Genomic DNA, 26,388 nt, shown 5'->3' with positions numbered 1-26,388 from the left:
CTTTGGAATTATTTTATAATGAAACGCTGGTAATAAATTTCATACATAATAAAAGAAAGAAGGAAGGAAACAAAGATGGAAACAAAGAAGGAAGCTTCCACAGTGTAGCATCAGATGTGGTATGTGGCATTTTGTGTGTGTCCTACCCTCTCTGCTATGGAACCCCTACCCATTCAAAGTATTTTGAGACATATTCTTAAATGTGTACATTACACTGACATTGAGGAAGGACCAGGCCAAGGGCACAGCCTAGCACACATCCCCAAACCCTCCCGTAGCTTCACCTCACAGTGGAAGATAGTGAGTAGAGGGCAAGCTGCCTTTCAGAAAAGCTTGCCTGGCATTACTGTTGTTCTCCAAGGAATCCATGATAAGCCCCCATCCCCCCGCCAAAAAAAGCTTCCTGGGAAAAGCCTGAAAACCACTGTTTTAAGACATAGGCTACAGCATTCACTAGGGAGGGAGAAACTTTGCCCACATTCAAGGTGCAAATGAGGTATTTACAACCAGGGCAGTAGGCATACAGGATGTAAGGATGTTCACCCTACATCCTTAAACCCATGAAGGTGGCCTAAAAAGGTTAAATAAAATTTAAATTAGCAACCAAATTCAACTTCCTTAGTATCTCAGTTTGCTTTTTAAAAAAAAGCCTTAAAAGTTCTTAGCTCTCAGATGTACAGATGCTTGGGAATGTGTAGGCAATGCCTGAAGGGATTTCAGAAGCCAAACGAGCTGATGAATAGTGATTTTTAGGGATCAGAGGATAGGTCTTCAGTGCCATGCATAGTTTCTTTGCCCTTTCCTAGTACCAAGCTAGGCAGAAGCAATCAATTTGCACAATTTCTTTCTGCACAGATCTTTGCTATGCTTAACTTCCACAATTCATGAGATGATACAGAATTCTTGGCATTTTTTAAAAGCACAATACATATTTCAGCTTGCGCCAGAGACAGAAGCACTGGCAGCTAAGTGGGGTGGAGTGGGGGAGAGAACAGTTCTGACAAACGATCCAGAAGATACTGGTGAGAAAGAGATGGAAACAACTCCAGTATGCTGCACTGGCCCAAGTATGCCTACAATGAGAACAGCACCTTCTATAGTCAATGAACTGCAGCCAAGACGTTGCCTTATGGGAGGTGGCACCTTTAATTTCACATTTGCCATGGCATAGATCAGAGTAGCTCAGTTCCAAAGCAACAACCACCTAAGAGGGCCAACTGAAACACCCACATTTGCTGAGACACAGACTGTGGCTATTTGGACGCGATGCGCAGAATGGACCAACTTTTGCTACTGGTAACCACTAAGTCATACCCTTTCAAAGGAGCCCAGCTAGCCATGCACACACACCCCTTTTTAAACAAACAAACATGCTTTACCTTGTCTTCCTTTAACCATTTCTCCAGGAGCTGCTTGCGTCCTTGCTGGAGCACTGGCCGGCACAGTTCTAAAGATTCGTACTTGTTCAGCTGACCTTGGTCTAGCAGGATGCCGAAATACTGCAGCAAGGGAGAGGTCTGACCTGGCTGCGCTGGGACACTCTGGAAGCGACGGATGGTGTCTGGGGTGCGCAATATTCCCTTTGAGGAGGAGAGAGGGATAAAATACATCACCTGTCCTTTGGGGCTCAAGCCAAAGGAGTCAGCTCACCAAGAGCCTGGTGACTCACTGCTTCCAAACTGATTAGGTCAGGGGTAGGCAAATTTTTTTGGACCCATTTGGCAATTTCAGAAACTGTCCTGGTCACCACCACAAAATGGCTGCCTTGGGAGGTGTGGCAAAGAACAAGTAACCTGCCCAAAAGACTGAGTATAAGGCAGAGGTGGGGCCTGAGCCCCAACACACTAAATTCCTTTGAACCCAGTATTTTCAGCAGAAACAGAAACTTTATTTCACAGCAATCCCAACTGCCAGTAAGAAAATGTGCTTGTTTGTTTTAGTGGGCACCTTGACAGGCACCAAGAAAAGTGCCCTGGGGTGCACTGGTGCCCACAAGCCCCACTGGTGTGAGGAGTCATTCATAAGATCATTTATGGAATTTCTGTTGTAGCTGGTGCCTTTTTAAAAAATTGTAAAAATGGGAAATGTTCTGCCATGATACTTACTGAATATAAAAATGAGCACATACTCTAGAAATCGTGAGCTGCTACAGAACACATAGGATTCATGTTACCTAGCAGCTGCAGCTCCCCAACAGGGCATTCAGTTTTGTACTACAAAACGAGAGGACCAGCTCTCAACAGACTACAGTTCCATAATGATTGCCCACCCAATTAGATAAAGATCAAGTATTAATTTTTGGAATGCCATTTGTGCACATGGGGCTTTGCGCAGTACAAGAGGGCAGGTGAGCAGCCCAAGGAGAAACAGGGAGGAAATTATGCGGCTGTTTCAGCTACAAATGGTTAGGCTTTGCAACAGGCTCAGTTACAGACAGGCACAGAGATTAATGGATCGTACCAAAGGCTTTACAGAAAAGGTGGCTTTGGGGAATGGATTTGAAAGAAGGGCAAGATGGCATCCTACTGTGTTTTGTTTTGTTTTTAAATCAGAAGTAGTTCCAAGCATATGGGGCCGCAAGAGAGATTGCACAGAATCTTTTGAGGAAACAGAAGGCCTTTGAACACTGGAGGATAGAGTAGGAGGAGCAAAAAATCACGGGCGGGGATATATCATGATATAAGAGAGGAGAGCACTTTGACGGTAAGAACAAAGCTTACACTGGATCCGGGAGCAAACAGAAAACCAGTGGAGTAATTTGAAGGACATCACATGACAGGAGAGATTATTTTGGCAACAGGGTGCTAGATAGACATGAGGGCACTGGGGGTGCTTCCAGACAGAAAAGGACTGGGGGTTCTTTTATCACACCATCACCAGCCTAGCTTAATCTTTAAAAAAAAAAATCTAGTGGATGAAGGACAGCACCCCAGTATTTGGACCACAAGAACATGACAAGAAGGGGGAAAAGGGACCCTTTTGCAGCTTCATTCAATTGCACACATTTAGCCACAAGAGCAAGAAGAATGGGTGCAACTGCTAATCACTGGTGCCTAACCAAGCGATTAGTCTATCACCCTCGGTCCAAATTATCTAGGGCTTCCAAGTGACAGCCCAGAGTAAACCTGTGTTGCTACCTAATGCAGCAGCGCTGGGAAAACAAGTCAGACAGAAACGAGCACGCTGTGAGCAGAAACAGCAGCAGCATCACACCCCAGGGAGGGAATCTGCACTCAAGACACAGCAGAGTTTGGATCACTTTGCTGTTTCCCATACCTTTGGGGCATTTGCTGCCACTTTCGCCGCATCAGAGTAGCTGCCTTGGGCAAAAAGCGCATTGAATTTCCGGGCAAAGAGCTCTTCGGCGCCAGCAAGGTTGTTACGAACAGCCATTCGCAGTGCCAAGTCAGGGTTCTGCAGCACATTGGTGATGTAAGGAATGATGTTCTCTTCCTCGACACACACTGACAGTACCTGAGTTGGGAGAGGAGGCAAGATAACAGTGTTCTGTGGAGAGGTGACATATGGAAGCTGAGAACTATCCACTATGATGCCTTGTGAAGAAAGCAACAACAAAGCTTTAGAACTATTCTAAAAGATACACAAAGTAAGGTGGGTAGAGGGAAATGGCAAATTCCTCAAGACTCAGACTGAGGGACAGGCCGTAGCTCGATAGTTGAGCACGTGCTTTGTTTGCGTGCAGAAAGTCCCAGGTTCAATCTCCAGGTTCTCCAGGTAGGGCTGGAAAAGCTCCTGCCTGAAACCATGGAAAGCCACTGCTGCCAGTCAGTGTCAGCAATACTGGACTTGCTGGCCCAAGGGTCTGACCCAGTATATGTTTCTTGAGCTATAGCACTCTGGAGTCAAGGCGGGAAATTGCCAACCCCTGCTCAAATAAAATCTTCCCGGTTTGCGCACTCGGTTTGTGCACTCGGTTTGGGCGTGCTTTTACTCTGCTTACCAAGGGGCATTTGCATCCCAGATGGATGCCCTGCACATTCAGGTCAGATGTGCATATTACTCAAGAGTCTCGAAAACATGCAAGTAGCGTGCTCTGTGGGCTAGAGTGTTCGCAGAGCCATGGTGTTCACCATGCTGCCCCTGGAAAGAGACTGTAATTGACCCCCACTGACCCAGTCCCAGAAGGGGATACACATTCACAGAGCCTCTAAAGCACATTTCGTAAATATTCTGCCATCTGGTGAGGCACTTGCCATAAGCCTTAAGTGTGAATCTTAGAAAAATTCAAATGGAGAGCTTTTTTTAGCCTTCATGGCAGCAGAACAAGGAGACAGGTTTGAGAGGGAAGAGTCCCGCCCTCCCCAAGGTGGTGCCCTCCAGAAGTGTTGGACACTAGGTCCCAGCATTCCCACACAACAACTCAACTCCACAAGTGCTGGAGTTGCCGTCCAACACATCTGGAGGGCACCACCTTGGGGAAGGTTGACCTGGGGCTTTGCTTCACATCCTCTTTGACAGAACTTGAGAGAAGTGGAGGTAGATCAGGGCCTCTTCAGTGATGGCATTTCCCTTGTGGAACGAAGCCTGTTCTCAGATCCTTCTGCCATAAAAAAAGGAGCTCAGGATCTATTTTTACCAAGGTACAGTTTGGACAGGCCCTTAATACCAGGGCTCAGACACACTTCAGTAGATGACTGAACAGCAGAACCCTATTGAACAGCTTTGGAAGAGTCTCCTGCGCATTGAAGTCCCCCCCCCACCGCCCATAACATAGGAAACAGATGCTATATGTTCTGAGCTACATGCACAGGATTGTGCCTTAAGAGACTAATGATTTCCCACACCCAACTCTACTGGGGCCATAGCTCAGTGGTAGGGAGCCTGCTTTGCACGCAAGAGGTTCCCGGCTCAATCCCTGGCATGCCCAGTTAAATATCATCAGTTAGCAGACGATGGGAAAGATCTTTCTCTCTGCCTGAGAGCCCGGAGAGTTGCTGCCAGCCCCGGTGAGCAATGTTGGGCTAGAAAGACAGCGGCCTGAGCTACTCTAAGGCAGCTTCCTACGTAGCTCAGGTTTTCATACCCAAAGGATGTCACAAAGCTAACGTGTCCTAGACTGTGCAACCAGCTGCCAGGAGAGGCTTTTTTGTAGCCATGGCAGCTTAGCAGCAGATTAACACAATCTGAGGGGAGGGATGTTAGCTATTTGAGAGAGGATCAGTTTAATCTGGGAGGAATTTCAGCAGTAACAGCAAAGCAGCACAAGGAGAGCTTGCTGTTGGACCCATACCCAAGATCACTTAACAGGCTACCCCTTACTCTTGTGTCAGGCTGCACTCATTCAGGACCAATTATGTGTTAACCACATGCACAATACTGACGAAAGTGCCAATTATATATGGTGATTAATAAGTACACACACACACACACACACACACCCAAGCCAGAACTGGACACAAAGAGCACCATATTCCTACGGTCCAGATGTTTCGGACTTCAACTCCCATGTGCCCCAGCCAGTTTGTCCAATGCTCAGGGAAGCCAAGAGTTGCCACCCAAAACATCTGAGAGCATCAGATTGGGGGAAGATTGGTCTAGATCCATGATACTCTCTGTGTCAAGCTCCAAGCCCCAGTGAATAACAGACTTGGAAGCTCAAATTCCTGGCTAAAACGTGGCATTCCACACTTCACATCATGTAATGAACCCAAAGCAAATACCACCTGTTTTGGAAAGATCTTCCAAGGTCAGCAGCGTTAAACATTGCCAAGAGAAGGCTCAGACAGCTTTAGCTGAACTTCACCTACTAGTCCTCGCACGAAACGCTTCTGACCTGCTTTACGGACGGGGCAGCAAGCCGAGTTTTGAATGCAGAATCACATTCAGAGAACTCTACATGAGAACGAGACACTCGAGAAAATTCAGTTTCCAGAGGGTAGTTGTGTTAAGTCCGTTGCAGCAAAAACAAACCCCTAGTGGCACACTGAAGGCTAACAAATTTATTCTGGTCTAAGCTTTATGCTGGAATAAATACGTCTTTAAGGTGCCACAAGACTCTTCGCTATTTTAAAGAAATTTCAAGAATGTGATCTGGTTCACATGTCACAACAACTCATGGGATGTTTAACTCGTTCATGACTACCCAGGGTTTAAACAAGCCCTGGGTAGTCATGACATGCACAACCCCATAGTAATCCCAGAATTAAAGCTCATATGGCAACTTAAGCCCCTCCACCCCAAAAGAATAAGATCTCATTACTTGTCCTTTTCTGTTCACTCCGATGATTCCTGCCGTGGCTTCATGGGGCGCTGTGACAAAGATGGTCTCCCCGCTGATTCTGTTCATGTAGATACAAGTGCCCGTTTCGAGGTCATATAGATGAATGTAACCGTATTTCGTGATCAAGAAGACCACATCATGCTTTTCACTGATCTGTAGGAGAAAGAGTGGAAACGGAACTCAGGCCATCCTTCAGATCTCCGCAGTTATGTTTTGAGCAGCTGTACCAACTACGCCCAGGCAACAAGGTTTTAGTTGTAGCACAGTCTAAAAGTATGTGCCAAGGAAAGTTGGATATTGCATGTATATATAATACAAGCCGAACAAGTTAGCGTGACATCCTGTTTTGCATAAAACTTAAGTCTCCTGCTACTCACAGAGAGCCAAGGAGCTACTGCACTATACCTAACTACTAGAAATTGTATTCAACCACCTTGTGGTTCCTGGGGTTTTAGCAGGCACTGTCCACATACAGTTTTCAGCCTCCTACAACCTGGTGCCCTCCAGATGTATTGGACTGCAACTCCCATCATTCCCAGCCAGCAATGATATCTGGAGGGCATCAGGTTGCGGGAGGCTGGTGTAAGTGCTTCTTTGCAGCCATATGGGCTAGAAATATATTTTTTTTAAATGAAAGCCAAGGTTCTCAGTATATCAAACTCTGTTCCTCTGTTCTGCCACATAGCACTCCCACCAAATCACAGCACATGCACAGCCCTAGTGGATCAGAAATACAGTTTTTTTAAATTTATTTTTAAAACACAGCTTGAGTTGGAATTGCCCAAGAGCCGAAATGCAGGGCAAGCTTTGCTAAATAACCAGCTGCTGCCTTCCATGTACTTCTACAAACCAAAAGTACCTGAACTTTTGCTCTATAAAAGGGAAGGCTAAGCAGCAATTAAATGCAGCTTACAACATTAAACCAAAGACTTGAAAGTGGTCAATATTAAGCTTGGTCATTCTTTAGCATTTTGAAATGATTGATTTAAACCCTCCTGAATTCAAAGTGTTTCCACAACCACCACCATGCAAAGATACTAAGAGTAAGACTTGATAAACATGCTATACCTGCATTGCTACCGGGAAATCATTCTGTGCTTCAGGTGGGAAGAAGACATCTACGGCTTTCTTGGGGAATGGCTGGTTTCCTGTGGGTGGTGTGCCAACTTCAATGATATGCAACTGTATAGGAAGAGACAAGATTGGATTAAATCTTTAGCTTCCTCAGGAAGGAATGCACTCACCTCCATTCAAGCTGAACTTACAAGATAGCAGCCAAGGTGGGCATAAATACTCATTAGCATACAGCTGTGCAAGGTTGTTGCTTAATCAAATTAAGAGACACCACCCACTACTTGAAAAGGACCAGGCTATAGTACTGCTTACACTGGACTGGCCACTGCATCATGCAAAGTCAGGCAAGGAAAGGTGATGTTACAGCAGGCCACCAGGACATGGTCTCCTCTGAAAGCCTACCTGCTCCAGACATGTTCTGCTGAATCACTACAGCCTCCCCTTTCCCTGACCTACGAAAAAGGATTCTTCCCTTTGAACATTTTTATTGATTTTTAAAATAAAATTTTCCAAGGGAAAAGAGAGATCTTCAACAAACATACTAAACAGGCAACTTACACCAACGTTCTCCCTTCCTTATACCAACAAAAATGGCTTACCGATCATTATGTGTTGACTGTTCCAGAATTGTTTCAACCACTTCCATTGTTGTGCTATGTTTGAGCAAGACCTCCCTGCCTGCCTAACTCTAATAATCCAAGTTAAACTTGTGGGGTTTTGCAGTTCTAAATACATTTCCATACCACAGTCTAGTTTAGGAGTGGGCACTCCAACCCACCCCCTTTGCCAGACCACACTCCTCCTGCCGCTCTGGATCCTTAAAAAGGACAAATGTAGCTTAAAAACAAGCTAAATTTGTCCTCAAGGCTCTGTAGCCATTTGGCACAAATTGTGGTGGCCACAGGAGACAGGGGACCACGTGGGGCCTGTGTGCAGCCCCCTCTGCTCTAACTTTTGCCACTTCCAAGCAGGCTTCTTATATCCCAGCCTCAGCACCCCATATCTCCACTCCGTCTCTTAATCAAAAGCCCTCTGGACAGCAAGTTCCTCATTCATACAGTACACATGAGGTATTCAGTGGAGTGTCACAGCAGTTTATAATGGCTGCAGAAGTGGAGAAAGGATAGCAAGTTGACTCTGAAGTTTTCAAGTGCCACAACTAAATCTGTACAGAAGAAAGCCCCGGGGCAAAGGTCCTCCCCTCCCCTGTGCAAGATGGGATGAGAGGTACAGGCTTACCTTGCCTCCAGCTTGTCCTCTCACTGCAAAACAGAAGAGAGTAGATTCTTCCACATTGCCTTCCATCTTGAACTGCGCAAAGCTAGCAGCATGGCCCTCGATGGGCTGGGACACTTTCCTATCAACCGAATAAAGTTGCATGGCTCCTACTACACGGTTTTGCTTTGTAAGGAAAAGAAAAAAGAACAGAGCTCGTCAACTGTTTTACAACAACCACAAACTTCATTTAATGGGCTTCAACATGCAAGCAGGCCATTTATGCAAGCTTAGGCAAAGACTTTAAACAGGCAGTTTTGAGTTGTTCGTTTGCAAAGGGCTAGCCCAGCCTTCCCCAGTCTGGTGCCCTCCAGATGTGTTGGACTACAACTCCCAGCATCCCCCAGCAAGCAAGTTGCAACCCAACACAAAGTATTTATTTAAAATAGTTTTATGCCACACCCCACCCACCCACACCCCCAAAAGCTCTCAGAGCAGCTTCCAATCAATCAGTAAACAAGAAAGTCCCTGCCCGCAGCCTTGCAATTTAAAAAAGACATGACACACAGGGAAAAGAAGATGGGGACAGAAACGGAAAAAAATCATGTGGATTTTCAGCAGGGCTGGTGGAATGACCCTGCTTTGCCTCTAGTTTCCGAGGGGGGGTGTACCTGATGTTCCCTCGGCATGCTCCTGGAGGGCATCGCGTTAGATAAAACTGGGCTAGAGCCCAGTCCAAATGCCCAGTGGGATGACCTTTTGCTGAATACACCTCTTTACTTTGCAACAGGTTGCCTGTCATCTTACTTAACGTTAAGTCTCCCTAGCCCACTCTTGACAAGAGACTGTGAAGCTGCTGGTCTAGATGAGAAAAGCTGCCATTGGCTCCATCCCACTCAGAATGGTCTCCTGCAGTGACCACACTACTTGGTCATTACTTAACAGTAGGAGAAGAGCTGGTTGCTTGCTTTGCTTTGTTTTCTCTTCCCCTTTTATTTTTGTGTCTTGAGTGTTAAATGTAAGCCATTCTTTTAAACTGTCAATTGCCCTGGGAGCTTTGGCAGAAAGGGTGTATTTAGAAAAGGTGTTACTTAAAACGTAATAAATAAATGGAGTCTGGCATTTTAGCTCTGCCAGTTTCTGTGCCTGTGCCACAATTCTTGTGCACCTCCCCCTACATACACACTCCATGTGCAACAATCCTGCAAGAGTCTCTCTCTCCAAAAATCCCCTTTCTTCAGGCCTTGAAGCAAAGTCTTAAGAAAAAGGAAAAGGCTCAGTGTTGCTTTATTCACAGAGTGCTAGATTTCAGCTGAGCAGCACTAAAATATATTATGATTTAATCGATGGCACATGAGGCAATGTTTCAAGGCAACGGCAAAAAGCCTTTGAACCAGAACACACCTGTGCAGGTATGCTCCTGTCTCACTGGCTCCAGTGAAATGCTGCTCGTGGTAGAAATTTTGTTATTTTTGCTGGAAAGCCTTTGGAGTGAAGTTTAGTAGTGTTAGTCTTGTTAGACATTAAATTCTGAGTCTTGGCTAGCATAGTGCCAAGAGAGCAAGTTTATGCGTGTCGTGGCCAAAACATGCCACTGTTCCACAGAATATACTGGCCTCAAACGTAAGATTCCTAGTTTTGCCACAATACTCAATAGTTCTTTTACCTATCAGTGTCCAATTCTATTCCCAAATAGTAAGTTGGGGAGAATGACAGCCTATTCCTGCCAGGGTAGAGGTCAATGGGAAACTAACAGTTTTATTCATGCCACTTACCACAGAAGCTAGTTTTAAGTAAATTACTGTTCAGATTTATCTGGAGCCATCAGCTTACAACAAAGCATTACCTGCGCAGATATACCAGTCAAAAGCAGCCATTTCTGCTTGGCATCTGTACGATAGTTGATGATCTGGCAGCCTGCAAGACTAGAATGGCGATCAAACATCTTGACTGGTTGAGACTCTCCTTCCATGCTCCAGTGGTACACAGCATTGTCTGTGACAAGCGCAACCGTGTTCAGAGAAATCCACTTCCAAAAGGTGACATCATCTGTCATTGTATGGGCCTTCATTTTGCTCTTCATTTCGATATTAAAGATCTGAAGGGTCTTCCCAGCTGAAGGTATGATTACAGATCAATTAGCCACAGTGATTAGTAAAGCACAGTTATCTGAAAGGCTATGATTGCTTAAAATGTCTGCACATACCACCTAACCCCAAGGAAAAGTTGTCATGCATTGTATTTGGATGTAAAAATTTCCAGTGGCCAACAGGCTTTTTAAACCAGACACCAATACATTTCTAAAACCACATCTACTACTCAATGCAAGTTCTACCAATTGTTAAATTGGTTATGGCTTGACAGCCAGGTATTGCAGACATAGTTTTTGTTCATGACGAAGTTGAGATGTTCGACACTCATGCTCGGTTACTCATCCTCAACCCAAGCAGCCGATTTTACTTCTCACATGGGAAGAAGTACACCAAGGCATACAATGGCAGTGCTACACACACGTTTATGTCCGCATCTAGTACTAGTACAGGAGAAACACAAGACAGTTTCCACAAGAGAATAGGAAACAGTAAGTCACAAAGCGGACACTTTGTTAGGTCAGTCGGTAGCATGGTTTCAAACAAACCAGAACCCTTAACAAAGTTTAGCTGTTGCATACTGCAGACTCAACGTGCACTATACACAGTGGGTGAGGAGAGGAGACAATGACAACCAGGCAGGCTTGGGGCAGGGGGGAGGGGAGAGGAGTGCTTCAGGTCACAGGAGGAAAAAGAGTGAATATTCACATATCCAAGTGGAGCATGCCACGACCTCTGATATCCTTACCACAAGGAAATCAGTGTGGTGCATCTGATGCGTGTTGGGACCTGGATTGGGGTGATCTGGGTTTGGATCCCTGCTAGGCCATTAAGCTCACTGGATGGGTTTAGCATGATACCTCCTCTCTGCCTAAGAGAGCTACTTCAAGAATAAAATGAGAACCCCATGTAACTGCCCTGAGCTCCTTGGAGGAAACGCAGGATACAGATGTGATCAAGTGCTAATAAGCAGTACACTATGGAATTTCTTCCTTACGGTTCTCATCCCAGCTTTGGAAAAATGTTTCAATGCCAAGGATATAGTCCAAGCCTACCCAAGGTTTAAGATGGAAATCATGGCAGGCAGGTTGCCTGATCCCAGTTGTTCTGAGCCGGGCATGGATGGCAACAAGAGAGAAGAAACAGGGCCACACAGCAAGCCACGGAATGTAAGGAAAGACCACTGATCCATTTCCCTCTAGTGCTAACCCCTGGAAGGAGCATATCAGTTGGACGACAACTCCCACAATCCCCCATAGCTGGCTGGGGATTATGGGAGTTGTAGTCCAACACATCTGGAAGATGCCAGGTTGCAGAAGGCTGTCCAACAGCCTACTATCCAGCGTTGACCAAAAAAAGAGGCTGACTTGGCGTTTTAGTCCCTGGTTCAGTCATGACAAATACCAGGAAGAGACCTCCCAGCAACTGTTCCATGCTTCTCAAGACGGCCTACCTCCCATTTCTCAGAACAACTAGTGGAAGAGAGGCAAGGGTGTAGGCATAAGGAGATTAGAAGCAAACATATCAGAAAAAAAAATTCTGGTTAAGAAGCTGGGGGGAGACAAAAGCTACAAGTACTTCCAAGGACATTACTAGCCCAACATGTTTGCACAATCTTTACTCCAAAGGGAACACAAAGCACAGAAGCTATGCAGGTCAGACTTCCAAAGCTATTAGGAACTAAGTTTCGGGGTTAAAGGCTAAGCTATCATCAGCCCCACCAATGGTCAGTAGCCTCTGCTATTCTGATGGTCACTTTCCAGTAACAAGTTAGACCTGCTCTCAAAAGGGAGAGGGGCAGGGATGAAGGAAAAACCCAAGACTACTTCAGCTGCTATTCCTTTCAGTATGTACCCTTGGATTTCGAGGTGGTAGTAATCCAAGGCACATTTTCTACTTGAAAGCCAGACTCTGGCATCATTTCTGCCCCACACTATTTACAGAGGACATGAAAAGCAGAAAATACAGCCAGATATGAAATTGTAAGAGTCTCAATCCTGTTTATAAAAAGCTTGATGCATATCCAAGCAGGTCCTAGCAATCAAGACCAGTCTTTTGCCTCTCTCTTTTTAAGAGGAGCTTTGAGAATGAGGCTCCATGGCCGCAGCATAATATAGGTCCTGGTCTACTCCTCCACCTTAATTATTCAGCGATGTGCCCCATTAAGCCTTTAAGCTGGTAAGTCTTTCGCATTCTCTTTTAATAAAACAGGACAAACACAAATACAATCTGAAATGGAGGTAACTCACCATCTGCATACACAAGAAAGCATTAGAAAGTGTGACAAAATAGTGATACAACATTAAAGCCATCAGAAAGAAAGAAAGAAAAAAGAGGAAGCTATTGTAACAAGACAGTTGAGAACTTAAGTTTCTCCACCAAGAAGGAAACGTAGCAACGTCTTGGCTTTAGTAAAGGCAGATGAGCAATGCTTTGAAGAAAAAAACCAGTTTGAACATTTGGGCAAAGGTGACTAGACAGTTTGCATCCGTTACAGAGAAAGACTCAAGTTGGGACTTGTGCTGTGACTTACAGGCCAATCTGCTGCATAATAGGCATACAATGTTCTGCCATATCCTTACAGAGCTGTGCGTATCAGGAGAGATGGGGCACAGAACAAGGGTGGGAAATTCCTGCACCCCATTGGAAGTTAAGTGCTAAAAGGCCATAACTAATTTGCACAAAAGATCAAGGCAGCTGGTGTGTCACTGTTTTGCAGAAAGTGTTACGTGTGTTTGTTCTGAACATTTCAAAGGAGATAGCATAGTTGCATTTAAAAAAGGAATAGGACATGATCCACACATTAATGGCCACTTGCAACTCATTTTTTTAAGGTGCACATTTAAGGTAAAGCTAAAAATGTAGAGTTTGAATGCAAGTGTGTGTACACTTGTCTGGGATATTTGGCTAAACCAATACACATTTGTCTCCACGGGATGCATGAAATGACCCCGCTGCACAACGGACCTGGGCTCCTACTTGTCTCTCAACTGCACTCCTGTAGCATTTTTGCCAGCTCATGTTCAAGCATCTTTGGCAGCCAATGGTGGGTCAGCCGGCCAGCCAGCATGAGAACAGATGCCTCCCTTTACAATGTAAGCTGGGACACTGAGGATTTTAACATCCCATGGGCTGTGTGTTCCCAACCCCTGTGATAGAGATATCTGAAGGACAAATTGACTGTTTCAGAAAGCTACTTTATTACAGGCAGTGAGAGAACTAAACCAGCATGATTACACTCTACAAAACAATGAACGGATTGATGGAATGAGCACCCACAGAGCCATTTTGGTTCCTTCGGGTAGGTGCTATCTTAAAATATGTTCACCTCCTTTTCCCTGATCTCCATTTGCTTATTCTTCTAGCTCTCCTAAAGTCTTCTTCAACTGCTTTAGACACAAACACAAGCTCTGTTGACATTAAAACAGCTTTTGCTGGTGTCCTAGAAGCCATACTATAAGGCAGAGGTGGGCATCTTTGGGCGGTACTGGGGCCAGTTTTCTACCCATGGGCCGTACTCTTGCTGCCATGCCAATGAAATTTGGCAGTGGCAAAACATTTAAAAACTCAGCGGTTTGCCATCAAAATTCAGCAATAAAGTGCTACAGAGGCTTTCAAAAAACACAAGTTCTCTTTAGGAAGCCTCTGTAGCAGTCATTTCAGAGTCAACCTGCAATTTTTCTTTTTTGTGTGGATTGTGGGGGACAAAGGGGGTGGCAAGGGCTGCATGTTGCTCGCTCCTGTTAAAAGGCAAGCTTGTGTTAACAAAAGTCATCAAGGATGTTACTAACTAATCAGCCCTATTAATTTGCAAGCAATTATCATTGCATATTCTGGACAAGCCATAGTTTTTTATAGTCATATGGGGTGGGGTGGATGAGTAATGACAATTGTTGCTGTAGCAGCTGTAGGCAGTTTTGGAGAGAAAGAAGGAGGGTGAATCGGCACACTTTTAAAACCACAAATGCACCCTAAAAAACTAAACTTTGATCCAGAAATATTTGAGATGCACTGAAAGAGATGTTCCATACCTTTTAGGGCAATGACCTTGCTGGCAGGGTTCATGATAGCGCTGTCAGCTGAAATTGGACGGCGAATGGGGTTGCTGGGGTCATTCATGTCGATAATGACCACCTGGGCCTGCTCCCCAACCTTCTCCCGTATGCAAATGAATTTGTCAGACTCCATGGTCAGAGTGCTGAAGCCAATGTTGGCCGGGTTAATGCCCAGGTTCTGGAGCTGGAAGACACACGAGTTCAAAGTCATTCAACGGTTCATGTCCCTCTTATGATGGTTGAGTCACATCATCAGCTACTATCAACAAGGCTTTGGAATTAAGAGATTCACAAGCAACTTCATCTTGTATTCCCTTCTTGTTCTTGCAAGCACTTTAGGGCACAATGCTATGCATGTTTAGACAGAAAAAAGTCCTACAACTCCCAGCATTCCCCAGGCAGCCACGTTGGCCAGGGAACACTGGGAGTTGTAAGAATTTTTCTGTCTAAACATGCATAGAATTTGCCTTTTAGCCAACATTCAGAATCTCTCTCTCTCTCTCTCTCTCTCTCTCTCTCTCTCTCACACACACACACACACACACACACACACGACACCCATGACAACCAATTGTCCATGTCATTATGCAAATCTTCCACTGGTTCTTTCAAAGTGTCTTCCATCACTACCTCAATTGCTGACTATGCAGGTATGCCAGCAATACAATTTCTTCAACACCACAAACCTTCCCCAATGTAGCGCCCTCCAGATAATTTTGACTGAAACTACCATCACCTGACCATCAGGGCCTAAAATATCAAGGAAACTCACAATGTACTATTAAAGCATATGGTACTATTTCCTAACCCCTTTGTATACAAAATCCTACACACATCCAAAAATGACAGTCTGGTGATGAGACTTCCAAACCGAAAAGCCACTAAAGAAGGCGAGTGCAACATTAATCAACAGGTGCTTGCCCAATACTAGTGTGGTGAGAACAAGTGTAGTTTAATGGCAGGTGTCAGACTAGGCCAGAAATGTGGAATCTCTTTCAAGTCAAGGATTTAATTCTGCTTCAGAGAAGCTTGTGAGGGCCACATTCCAGAAGGCAAAAGAGGCAGGGCCAAAAATACAAAAACTATATCAGCCTATTTTAGCTTAAAGCTCATACTGCCTTAGGAGAGGCATTTCAACCTTTCAGAATGGGGGGAAAAGCTGCACAAAACCGGGGAAACCACCAAACGAGAGGTGGTCAGGGGAAAAGGGGTGAAGCCATCCAGGGATGCCCGGAGGGCTGGACTGGAACCCCAGGTGGGCCAGATTTCACCCCCATGCCTGAGATTCTACACCTCTGGACTAGGCCTAGAGAAACTAGACCACAAATCATTCAGCCATGAAGCTCACTGGGTAACCTTGGGCCCATCATATTCTCAGCTGAACCTATCTCACAGGGCTTTTGCAAGGATAAAAGTAGAGGTGGGGGGAGAACCTCATGTACTAGCCCATGTTCCTTGGAGGAAGGGCGGGATCTATGATGTGGGGTAGAAAATGTTCCATTTAGAAATGCATTGTTTCATAAACATTAGTAACATTATGAGCAAACACAATACAAGTCAAAATGGGCAACTGGGATGGGCATAACACTATTCAAATCTAAAACCAAAGTTGTAACTTTTTTTTAGCCAACTATCCCTACAAAGTACATTTATTTATGCTGAAATTAGTATGTTAACTTCTCAGCACCTTCATTTGTTTAAAGATCTAAATAATTCAAGGAAGTATAAGCTATTGTCATATCTTAAATATTCATAAACTAATAATTTCCAAATAATCTTTTGAATCTGTCCGAACATTTAAAGTGCACTTTTTTGTTCTGTTTTATTTACTCCCAAGTCAATCATGCTAAATAATTATTACTTGGCAGTTATAAAGCACATAAAATTTAAGTGCTGTACAGATACCAAAAGTTAAAATAGTCCCTACCTGCAGGCTCACAAACTAATAGACACGTTACAAAAGGAAAAGGGAGGGAAGAGGAAAGCAAGCACTGAAGCAATGGATGGGGCCAAGTTGGTCTAAGTTCTAACAGGTATCCTTTCCAGCAGGAAAGGGAGAAACAAGATCCATGCAGCAGCTCCTTCTCTGGCTGACGGCTGGGGCCAGATTAGTCTCCCCACCGCCATGTTCTTCCTAGGAGGCAGGGGGTAGCCTCTCAGTGGCCCTTGGTCCTCTGGCCAATGGATGAGGCCAGAATGTGCTACCCTTCAGCTCTCCAATCCCAGAGCAACAGATCTCTAAATCAGATCTCTTCAGGGCAGCATTCTCCTCCCAAACACACACACACACACACACACACACTCACACACAATTAATTGGTTGGGACAGAAATCTAGTACTGATCTCCCCTTGCAATGGGAAGCCCTTAAGAGAGGATTTGGTGCACCCTAGGGCAGATTCCCAGTCCACACAGGGAGAGACAATGACCTGGTTTGCATGTAATGGTGGCAAATCATGGGTTAATTAACCCACAATTTGCTGCTGTTGCGTCCAAATTGGGCCAATGAAGACCAACAGGTCTGGCCAGCACCCCACTAATGTCTGCAGATAAGGCTGCAATCCAATGCATAATTAGCAGGAGGAGGAAGAGTCCTGAAAGAATACACTGGTGGGTTACTTTTAAGTAAAGACGCACTGGACTGGGTTAAGAGATTTTTATAGTGCAAGGGCATCATTTTAACCACTTCTCAGGGCTACACTATCACAAAGCAGTGTACAGAGAGTAGGGCCAGATAGAAGACATAACAGCCACAGTAGAAAGCATTCAAAAATCTTTGCAAAGCTTGTTTCAACATACAAGCCAATTACAAATTCAACTGAAGGCAGCTTTAAATTGAAAGATTTTTATGGCTAGCCAAAACACCTGTGCAGAAGAGGCTAGCTGGACATCAACAGGAAGGCAGTTCTGCAGCATTGGGGCCACCGCCAAAAAGGCTCTGTCTCTTGTGGATGCCAACCTAACATATAAAAGGGAAAAGAGGCTATGGAAGGACAAGACTCTCCAGTGGTGGTGACCTGCAAGGTGTGTGCAATGTTTGTTTTCTTGCCTGAGAACAACATGGCCTACACCTGCAACAAGTGCAAGTTGATCACGCTGCTGGAGGAAAAAGTAAGTGGACTGGAGCGGCGACTGTCGACCCTCCGGGGAATAAGAGAACACGAAGAGTTCTTGGACAGAATGGGGGAACTACAGCAGCAAAGGGCAGACCAGAAGCTTGAAGAGCAACAGCAAGATGAGGCAGTGGGAAATGCTGAGGTGAAGAAAAATGGAATAGAAGATACTCCTTGGAAAAGGGTGACAGTTAGGAGAAGAAGAACTAGACGCCACTCTGCACCAGTGGAAGCAGTGGAGCTGTGGAACTGATTCCAGGTACTTGCGGATGAGACTGGAGGACAGCCTGCAGAGGAAGAATCACAGGGGAACCTGCATGAGAGTGAGCAAGAGGCTGAAGGTCAGTCAAACAGAGGCGATGAAACCCAGGCCTACAAGAAGAAGAGAAGAGTGGTAGTAGCGGGAGACTCCTTGCTGCGTGGGATCGAGACCCAAGTATGTCGTGAAGACCCATGGACTCGCCAGGTATGTTGTCTCCCGGGAGGACAGATTAGAGACGTGACTGAAAGGTTGCCTGCACTCATAAAGCCCACTGACAGGCATCCCTTTCTTCTCATCCATGTGGGAACAAATGATACCACCAAGCGCAGCTACGAAGAGATCACGTCAGACTTTGAAGCTTTGGGAAGGAAACTCAAGAACTTTGGGCCCAGATAGTTTTCTCATCCATCCTTCCAGTAGTTAGAAGAGGGATAGAAAGGGAACGAAAAATACTCCGGGTGAATGACTGGCTACGAAGGTGGTGCCGACGAGAGAGATTTGGATTCTGGGACCACGGGCTATACTTCCTGGAAGATGGGCTGTTGGCTAGGGGGGTTGCACCTCACAAAGGATGGGAAGAATGTGTTTGGCCACAGCATGAAGAACTTCATCAGGAGGGCTTTAAACTGAATCCTACGGGGAAGGGAGATGTAATGTTGGGGGTAACAATGGACGTAGGCGCATGCACAGCAGTGGAGAGAACAGCTCTGATAGCGCCCAATAATAGTCTTCAGACACATGTAGGAAGAAAGCCAGACTATGAAGCACATGGTCTTCGATGTCTATATACTAATGCCCAGAGTATGGGAAACAAACAGAACGAACTTGAACTCTTAATACAAGAGGGAAATTATGACTTGATAGGTATAACTGAGACTTGGTGGGATGACTCTCATGACTGGAATACAGCAATTGAAGGCTATAACTTGTTCAAAAAGAACAGGAGGAACAGAAAGGGAGGTGGGGTTGCACTGTATGTGAAAAATACATATCTCTGCACAGAAATACAGGAGGAGGAGCTTGGTAGCCCCATCGAGAGCATCTGGGTTGAAATAAATGGAGCAAAGAATAAAAGGAACCTGGTGATCGGAGTCTACTACCGGCCACCCAATCAAGGAGAAGACAAGGATGAAACTTTTGAAAAGCAAATAGCCAATGTTTTAAGGAAGCATGATGTAGTAGTAATGGGGGACTTCAATTTCCCCGATATTTGTTGGGAGACAAATTCTGCAAAACATGGCCCCTCCAGGAAATTCCTGACTTGTGTGGCGGATCACTTCCTCCTACAGAAAGTAGAGGAAGGAACTAGAGGATCGGCTATCATTGACTTGATCCTAACCAACAGAGATGACTTAGTGGATAAAGTAGCAGTTACAGGAACTCTGGGGGAAAGCGACCACGTTGCACTTGAGTTCTTGGTTCTAAGAGAAGCAAAAGCCGAGTGTAGTCAAACGCGTACCCTGGATTTTAGGAAAGCTGATTTTAATAAACTAGAACAATGATCAGTAAGGTCCCATGGCAAGCGATGCTAGCGAGAAAAGGAGTCCAAGATGGGTGGGAGCTTTTAAAAAAGGAAATTCTCAAGGCACAATCACAAGCAATTCCAACAAGAAGAAAAGGTGGAAGACAACAGAAGAAGCCAATGTGGCGTCACAAAATGCTTAGGGATGACCTGAAAACAAAAAAGGACACATATAGGAAGTGGAAAGAAGGCCAAGTAACAAAGGAAGAGTACAGGCAGATAGCACAGAATTGCAGGGATGGCGTCAGGAAGGCTAAAGCTGAGAATGAGCTGAGGTTAGCAAGGGATGCGAAAAACAACAAAAAGGCTTTCTTCAGCTACGTGCATAGTAAAAGGCAGAGGAAAGAAATGGTGGTTCAGCTATTAAATAAGGATGGCAAAACGATAACAGATGACAAAGACAAGGCAGAGGTGCTCAATTCCTACTTTGGCTCAGTTTTCTCCCAAAAGAGGGTCTATGACCCCCCTGGCAAAGGCGAAGTACAGGCTGAAGGGGCAGGACTGCAGCTTGAGATTGACAGGCATATGGTCAAGGAACACCTCATTACTTTGAATGAGTTCAAATCTCCAGGGCCAGATGAACTGCATCCTAGAGTCATAAAGGAACTGGCAGAAGAACTCTCAGAACTGCTGTCTATTCTCTTTGAGAAATCATGGAGGACCGGGGAAGTGCCAGATGACTGCAGGAGGGCTAACGTTGTCCCTATCTTCAAAAAGGGTAAAAAGGAGGAACCTGGGAACTACAGACCAGTCAGTCTGACATCAATCCCTGGGAAAATTCTGGAGCAGATCATAAAGCAATCCATCTGGAAGCACCTTGACAACAATGCCGGGATTACTCGAAGCCAACATGGATTTGTCAAAAACAAGTCCTGCCAGACAAATCTGATCTCATTTTTTGATCAAGTAACCTCCCTTGTAGACCGTGGGAATGCTGTAGACATCATATACCTCGACTTCAGCAAAGCTTTCGACAAAGTGCCCCATGATATCCTGATGAGCAAACTAGCTCGAAGTGGGCTAGATGAAACAACGATCCGGTGGATCCACAGTTGGCTACAGAATCGGACTCAAAGAGTGCTTATCAATGGGACCTTCTCAAACTGGGGAGAGGTAACGAGTGGGGTACCGCAGGGCTCAGTCCTGGACCCAGTGCTCTTCAACATTTTTATGAATGACTTGGAGGAGGAGGTGCAGGGAATGCTGATCAAATTTGCAGATGACACAAAATTGGGAGGGATAGCTAATACTTTGGAAGACAGAAACAAAATTCAAAGTGATCTGGATAGACTGGAGCGCTGGGCAGAAAACAACAGAATGACATTTAATAGGGATCAATGCCAAGTTCTGCACCTAGGAAAAAGGAACCAAATGCACAGTTACAAGATGGGGGATACGTGGCTCAACCACACTACAAGCGAGAAGGATCTTGGAATTGTTGTCGATCACAAGCTGAAGATGAGCCAACAATGTGATGTGGCTGCAAAAAAGGCAAATGCTATTTTGGGCTGCATTCATAGAAGCATAACTTCCAAATCCCGGGAAGTACTAGTTCCCCTCTACTCAGCACTGGTTAGGCCTCATCTGGAGTACTGTGTCCAGTTCTGGGCACTGCACTTTAGGAAGGATGCAGACAAACTGGAGAGGGTTCAGAGGAGGGCAACAAAGGGGACTGGAAACAAAGCCCTATGAAGAGAGACGGAAAGAACTGGGCATGTTTAGCCTTGAGAAGAGAAGACTGAGGGGAGATATGATAGCACTCTTCAAGTCCTTGAAAGGTTGTCACAGAGAAGAAGGCCAGGATCTCTTCTTGATCATCCCAGAGCGCAGGACACGGAATAATGGGCTCAAGTTACAGGTAGCCAGATTCCGGCTGAACATCAGGAAAAACTTCCTGACTGTAAGAGCAATACGACAATGGAACATATTACCTGGGGAGGTGGTGGGCTCTCCCACACTGGAGGCCTTCAAGACGAGCCTGGACAGCCATTTGTCAGGGATGCTCTGACTTGGATTCCTGCAGTGAGCAGGGGGTTGGACTCGATGGCCTTGTAGGCCCCTTCCAGCCCTACTATTCTATGATTCTATATCTTAATGGTGGGCTCTCAAGCAGAACTCCCAGCATAGATATTAGTGTACGGGTAGGATTATATGAGTGAAGGCAGTCCTACAAATCACCTGGTCCCAACCTGCTTGGGGCTTTTAAGGGTAAGACCAGCACTTTGAACTGGGACCAGAAGTTTACAGCACCCAGTGCGGTCGGCACAAAGTCAGAGGTATGTTTTCCAACTTCTTGACACCCCTATTGCCCCAATGCCATACACTAGATGAGGGGTAGAAAATCCCTCCAGATGTTTTGATTGTAACCCCAGCTGCCAGTTCATCAACTCATAAATTCTGCCAGGTGCCAGTTCCCAAGGTTGTAAGAGGACAGATGGCCTTTTCCCCCCTACAAAAAAATATGACCAAAACATGCAAACAAGAGCTAGGCCCCCATGGTGCCAACACGGATGGGTTTCAAGGAAAGTTTGGCTGTAAAAGTGGGCATGTGATCAACACATTGGTCAGGAGTAAAGATGTAAAACTCCCAGAAATTTTGAGGCTGTGTCAAAAAACCAGTTTTTTCGGGGGGCGGGGTTAAAAATTGAAATTTGGGGGAAATCTGAAAAATAAGTATTTTTTTTAGCACTCTCCACAAATCTAAAGTCAGTTTGTTGCTTTAAGACAGCTTTCTCCAACCTGGTGCCCTCCAGATATTTTGGAAGCATTTGTTGTTGTTGTTCAGTCGTGTCCGACTCTTCGTGACCCCGTGGACCAGAGCACGCCAGGCCTTCCTGTCCTGCGCTCTCTCCCGGAGCGTGCTCAAGTCCATATTCATTGCATCAGTGATGCTATCTAGCCATGTCATCCTCTGCCGTCCCCTTCTTCTTTTGCCTTCAGTCTTTCCCAGCAGTGTAACAAGCCACAATATGATTGTGGGCACTATTCACATGGTGTAATAGACCACAGAAGCTGGGAGAGTACATGGCAAGTTCCAGGAGGCCTCCTGATCCAGGCAGGGTGGCATTACTGAACCGATGTTATTTCAATGACAGAATTAAGTCTCCTCTGTAACAGCTGGAACTTAAGTGTAAAGACAGGAACTGAACAATGGACAGAATAGGTTTTCCCGTCATATGAACCAACAGTACACCCTAAACTCAGGATGGGGAACCTCACGCCTGGAGGGGGAACCTGGCCCTCCTGGGGTTTCCCAGACGGCCACACCCCCTTCCCCTGGTCCCACCCCCTTCCCCCCAACCAATCATTTGGTGGTTTCCTGGGTTTTGTGCACTTTTTTCTCCCTTTTAAAAGGTTGAAATGCCTCTCCTTGGGCTTAGTTACTGGCAGTAAGAGCTTTAAACTAAAATATACTTTTATTTCTCAAATTTTTTGGCCCCACCCCTTTTGTATTCAGCCCTGCCTCTTCCTCTTCAGCCCCACCCACCAATAAAATGTGGGCCAAAATGGAATTCGGCCCTCGGGCTGAAAGAGGTTCCAACACCCCTGTCCTAAACACAGTCACAGAATCCTCTGCAATGTGCAACAGTTCGCCAGCAAACAAGATGATGTGGAAACTGTTCCCTGAAGGTAGAACGCTTGAAAACCACTGCCCCAAAACCACTACACAAGCAGCAACAGTGCTATGTAAGCAAGCCAGTGTGGTTGTTGTAGCCCTTTCAATCTCGATGGAGAAGAGACCAAGTTAATACAACCAGCCATTCTTAACGTAGAGGTGGAAATCAAGCAAAACCATTGAAGCAGCAATTACTAAGCAAACCACATTTTCCTGTTTTGATTTGACTTCTGTGATTGCTGCAGGAAACTTTAAGAAGGCTCAAGTGGCATGGGCCACACACACAGTCACATTTCATTTGAAAATGCTATGTTTAAGTCACAACATTGCAGTTTATAATGGAGAGACTTGGATTTGAATTGCTGCTCAGCTGTGAAGCTCACTGGGTGACCCTAAGCTCAGGGTCGTTGTGAGGATACAGGCAAATAAAAATATTTAACATTAATACAGCGCTTTCGGTTGTTCATGTGCACAATCCTTACAACAATAACATAAGGCATTTCACAATTTTTATCCCCCGAATATAGAGGAAGGGAGGGGAGACTGAGCCCAAGAGAGTACACTTCGCCAAAGCCACATGGCGAGTTCATGGTGGAGTTTAGATCCAAATCAAGGACTTCCCCATTCGTAGCTCAGCCTCAGCCACCACACCAGCTCTTAGCAGGGATGGGGAACCTGTGGCTCTCCAGATGTTGTTAGATGCCCAACTCCCATCAGGCCCAGCCAGCATGGCCAATGGCCAGGGATGATGGAAGCCGAAGTCCAACTTCATCTGGAGGGCCACAGGATGTCCAGTCCTGTAGGTCATCATGACCGCCTCGGAGAAGGAAGAACAGGCTACAAGAGTGATAGAGGCTGTAGCACAGCCTGCCCCAAGTTGGCACCCTCCAGTGGTGTCAGACTACAAGACCCATCATCCTTCAGCCAGCCAGGCCACTGAGCCTACTGGCTGGGGCAGATGGGAGTTGTAATCCAACACATCTGGAGGGTGCCAGGTTGGGGAAGGGGGCTGTAGTGTTTAGCCAGCACAAGAGCCTCCAACCACAACTCCTGTTTGAAGGAACTCTTTTTCTGCTGAGCTCTTCCTGACTTCCATGCACTTTCAATTCCTCATTTGTGTAATAGGGTAGTACGCCAACTACCAAGGAAGAATGATTCATTCATGACGACCAGATAAGGGGGCAAAGACTGGAAGCTAATGTTTTACAGGAGCCAGTCATTTCTCCTCAGAAGTGAAAGTTTTTCTATTCCACCCGTAAGCTTCAGTCTTGAAAAGAGAAGACTGAAGAACCGCTTCTGTGGAAGACACATGGAACATCAGAGGGTGTGAATCCATTGTGCGCCCTACCTTATTATCAGTGGCATTTCATGTGCCTTGTTAAAGGGCTCCACCTTCCCAATTCTGTTGTGTCCTTCCTTGTACCCTCTGATAAAGACAGGGTGTGCCACACTGCATTTCTCTTCCTTAACTGCTGCAGAGTTATGTCATGCAGCTATGATAAAAGCATGAAAGGATATACACCACAGAAGAATCCTCAAAAGGCTACCTGAAGCATAATTATATGTTCAAAAGGCTACTGTATTTAGAAGTCAACCTTACTATTATCTTGATGGATCCCCAGCCTGCTGCCCTCCAGACGGGTTGGACCACAACTCCCAGCACCCCAAAAAATATGTGCTGTAGTCCAACACATCGGGAGGGCACCAGGCTGGGGAAGGTTGCCTTAAAGCCTCTATTTCAGATCTTGAGGTAGCCATTTGTAAAGCATTTTTAATTAGCCTCATTGTGGCCCTCTGTGCTGAAGCTGGACAGGCTCGAAGCCCAGCTATGAAATCAGAATGGCTTTGGACAAGCGAATCCACCCTCAAGTCATCCCCTGGTGGTCTTCCCTCAAGTCTTTCCCTATCTCATAATACCAGAACCCATGGTCATCCTATGAAGCCAATTGGTGGCAGATTCAGGACAGAGAAATAGCGCAGAGTTAAACTATAGAATTTGCTATCACAAGTGATGGCCATCAATTTGGATGGCTTTAAAAGGGAGTTAGACAAATTCTTGGAGGAGAAGGCTATCAATGGCTACTAGCCCTGTTGGCTATATGCTACCTCCAGTATCAGAGGCAGTACACCTATGTATACCAGTTGCTGGGGAACATGAGTAGGAGGGTGCTGTTCCACTCGTGTCCTGCTTGTGTGTTTCCCAATGGTTGGCCATTGTGTGAACAGAATGCTGGGCTAGATGGACCCTTGGTTTGATCCAGCATGGCTCTTATGCTCTTATGAACACTGAAATATTAGTGACTGACAGTTACAACACGACTGATACACAGACCGTTATGGTCTAGGTTCATACTAGGTAACCTTTTCATACTAGGTAAGGCTTCTAAACTAGGAAACTGAGCACCCGTTTCATACTAGGTTCCCAAACACACAACCCTGCCTCGTTCGTGCCGTAATAGGGAAAAACTGTACCATATATATTCAGAGAGTTTTTCAACAGGGCACAACAATCCAGTCCTGTACACTATGGAGGCTTTCTACCACAGCATTAGGGAGATAATGCATTCAAACAGAACATGGTGTGTAGCTCAGTTCACTAAATTACTTTTTCCCTACAACAAAGGTACACATGCCCTGTTCTAGATATGAAGTGGTATATAAATATTGTAAATAAATAAAATAAATGCCCAGGCCTTACTGAGTTGAAAAGTCTCCCCAGAAAGAAGTGGATAGGCCCTAGGAGTGTTCTGTAGCAGAGAAGCAAGTGCTAATTATTTCTCCTAATAAAACTGGTCCATTCAGAAATAACAAGAAAAAAATATGATAATTTTATTGCAGTTTAAGTAGCTGAGAATTATATTGGTCCTACAAACGAGGGGAGAAATTCAAGAACATTTGTAGCCTCCACAGTGGAAGTATAGTTTCATACAGGGCTCCTGCAGGCTAGTATATGGTAACACTAAGACAAGTATATTTTTAAGTCCAGATCACAGGGATGATTGTGTATTGCTTTAAGGATACCAAGCACTTCAAATAGGAGCTTTTTATAATGTATACATAGAAACCATGTCTCTGAAGCAAGTTACCTACAACATGGGAAGACTCCAAAAGCCGCATCAGAAAGTCATTACTAACTGCTAATTACTAATTTCCACACAGTGAATATGACTTATGTCACTTGCATCTGCTGCAGCTTTGGAT

At 45.3% G+C, this 26,388-nt stretch overlaps 1 protein-coding gene across 1 annotated transcript in view; it reads right to left on the bottom strand.

Moving 5' to 3' along the window:
- CLTC (clathrin heavy chain) overlaps positions 1-26,388 on the bottom strand; it is a 79,515-nt gene that overhangs the window by 34,514 nt on the left and 18,613 nt on the right. Inside the window, exons 2-8 of the mRNA XM_084823320.1 lie at positions 14,652-14,859; positions 10,377-10,645; positions 8,555-8,716; positions 7,310-7,423; positions 6,221-6,394; positions 3,277-3,474; positions 1,380-1,580 (exon numbers count right to left, since the gene is read on the bottom strand). Coding sequence (XP_084679446.1) covers positions 1,380-1,580; positions 3,277-3,474; positions 6,221-6,394; positions 7,310-7,423; positions 8,555-8,716; positions 10,377-10,645; positions 14,652-14,859 — 1,326 coding nt within the window. The remainder of the gene's footprint in view (positions 1-1,379; positions 1,581-3,276; positions 3,475-6,220; positions 6,395-7,309; positions 7,424-8,554; positions 8,717-10,376; positions 10,646-14,651; positions 14,860-26,388) is intronic.

Source organism: Heloderma suspectum, chromosome 16 (genome assembly GCF_057233095.1).
Source record: "Heloderma suspectum isolate Gila_16-S chromosome 16, 16-S_ref, whole genome shotgun sequence".
Taxonomy (NCBI): domain Eukaryota; kingdom Metazoa; phylum Chordata; class Lepidosauria; order Squamata; family Helodermatidae; genus Heloderma; species Heloderma suspectum.
Note: the sequence above shows the minus strand (reverse complement) of the source record. Positions and strands in the feature narration are given on the sequence as shown.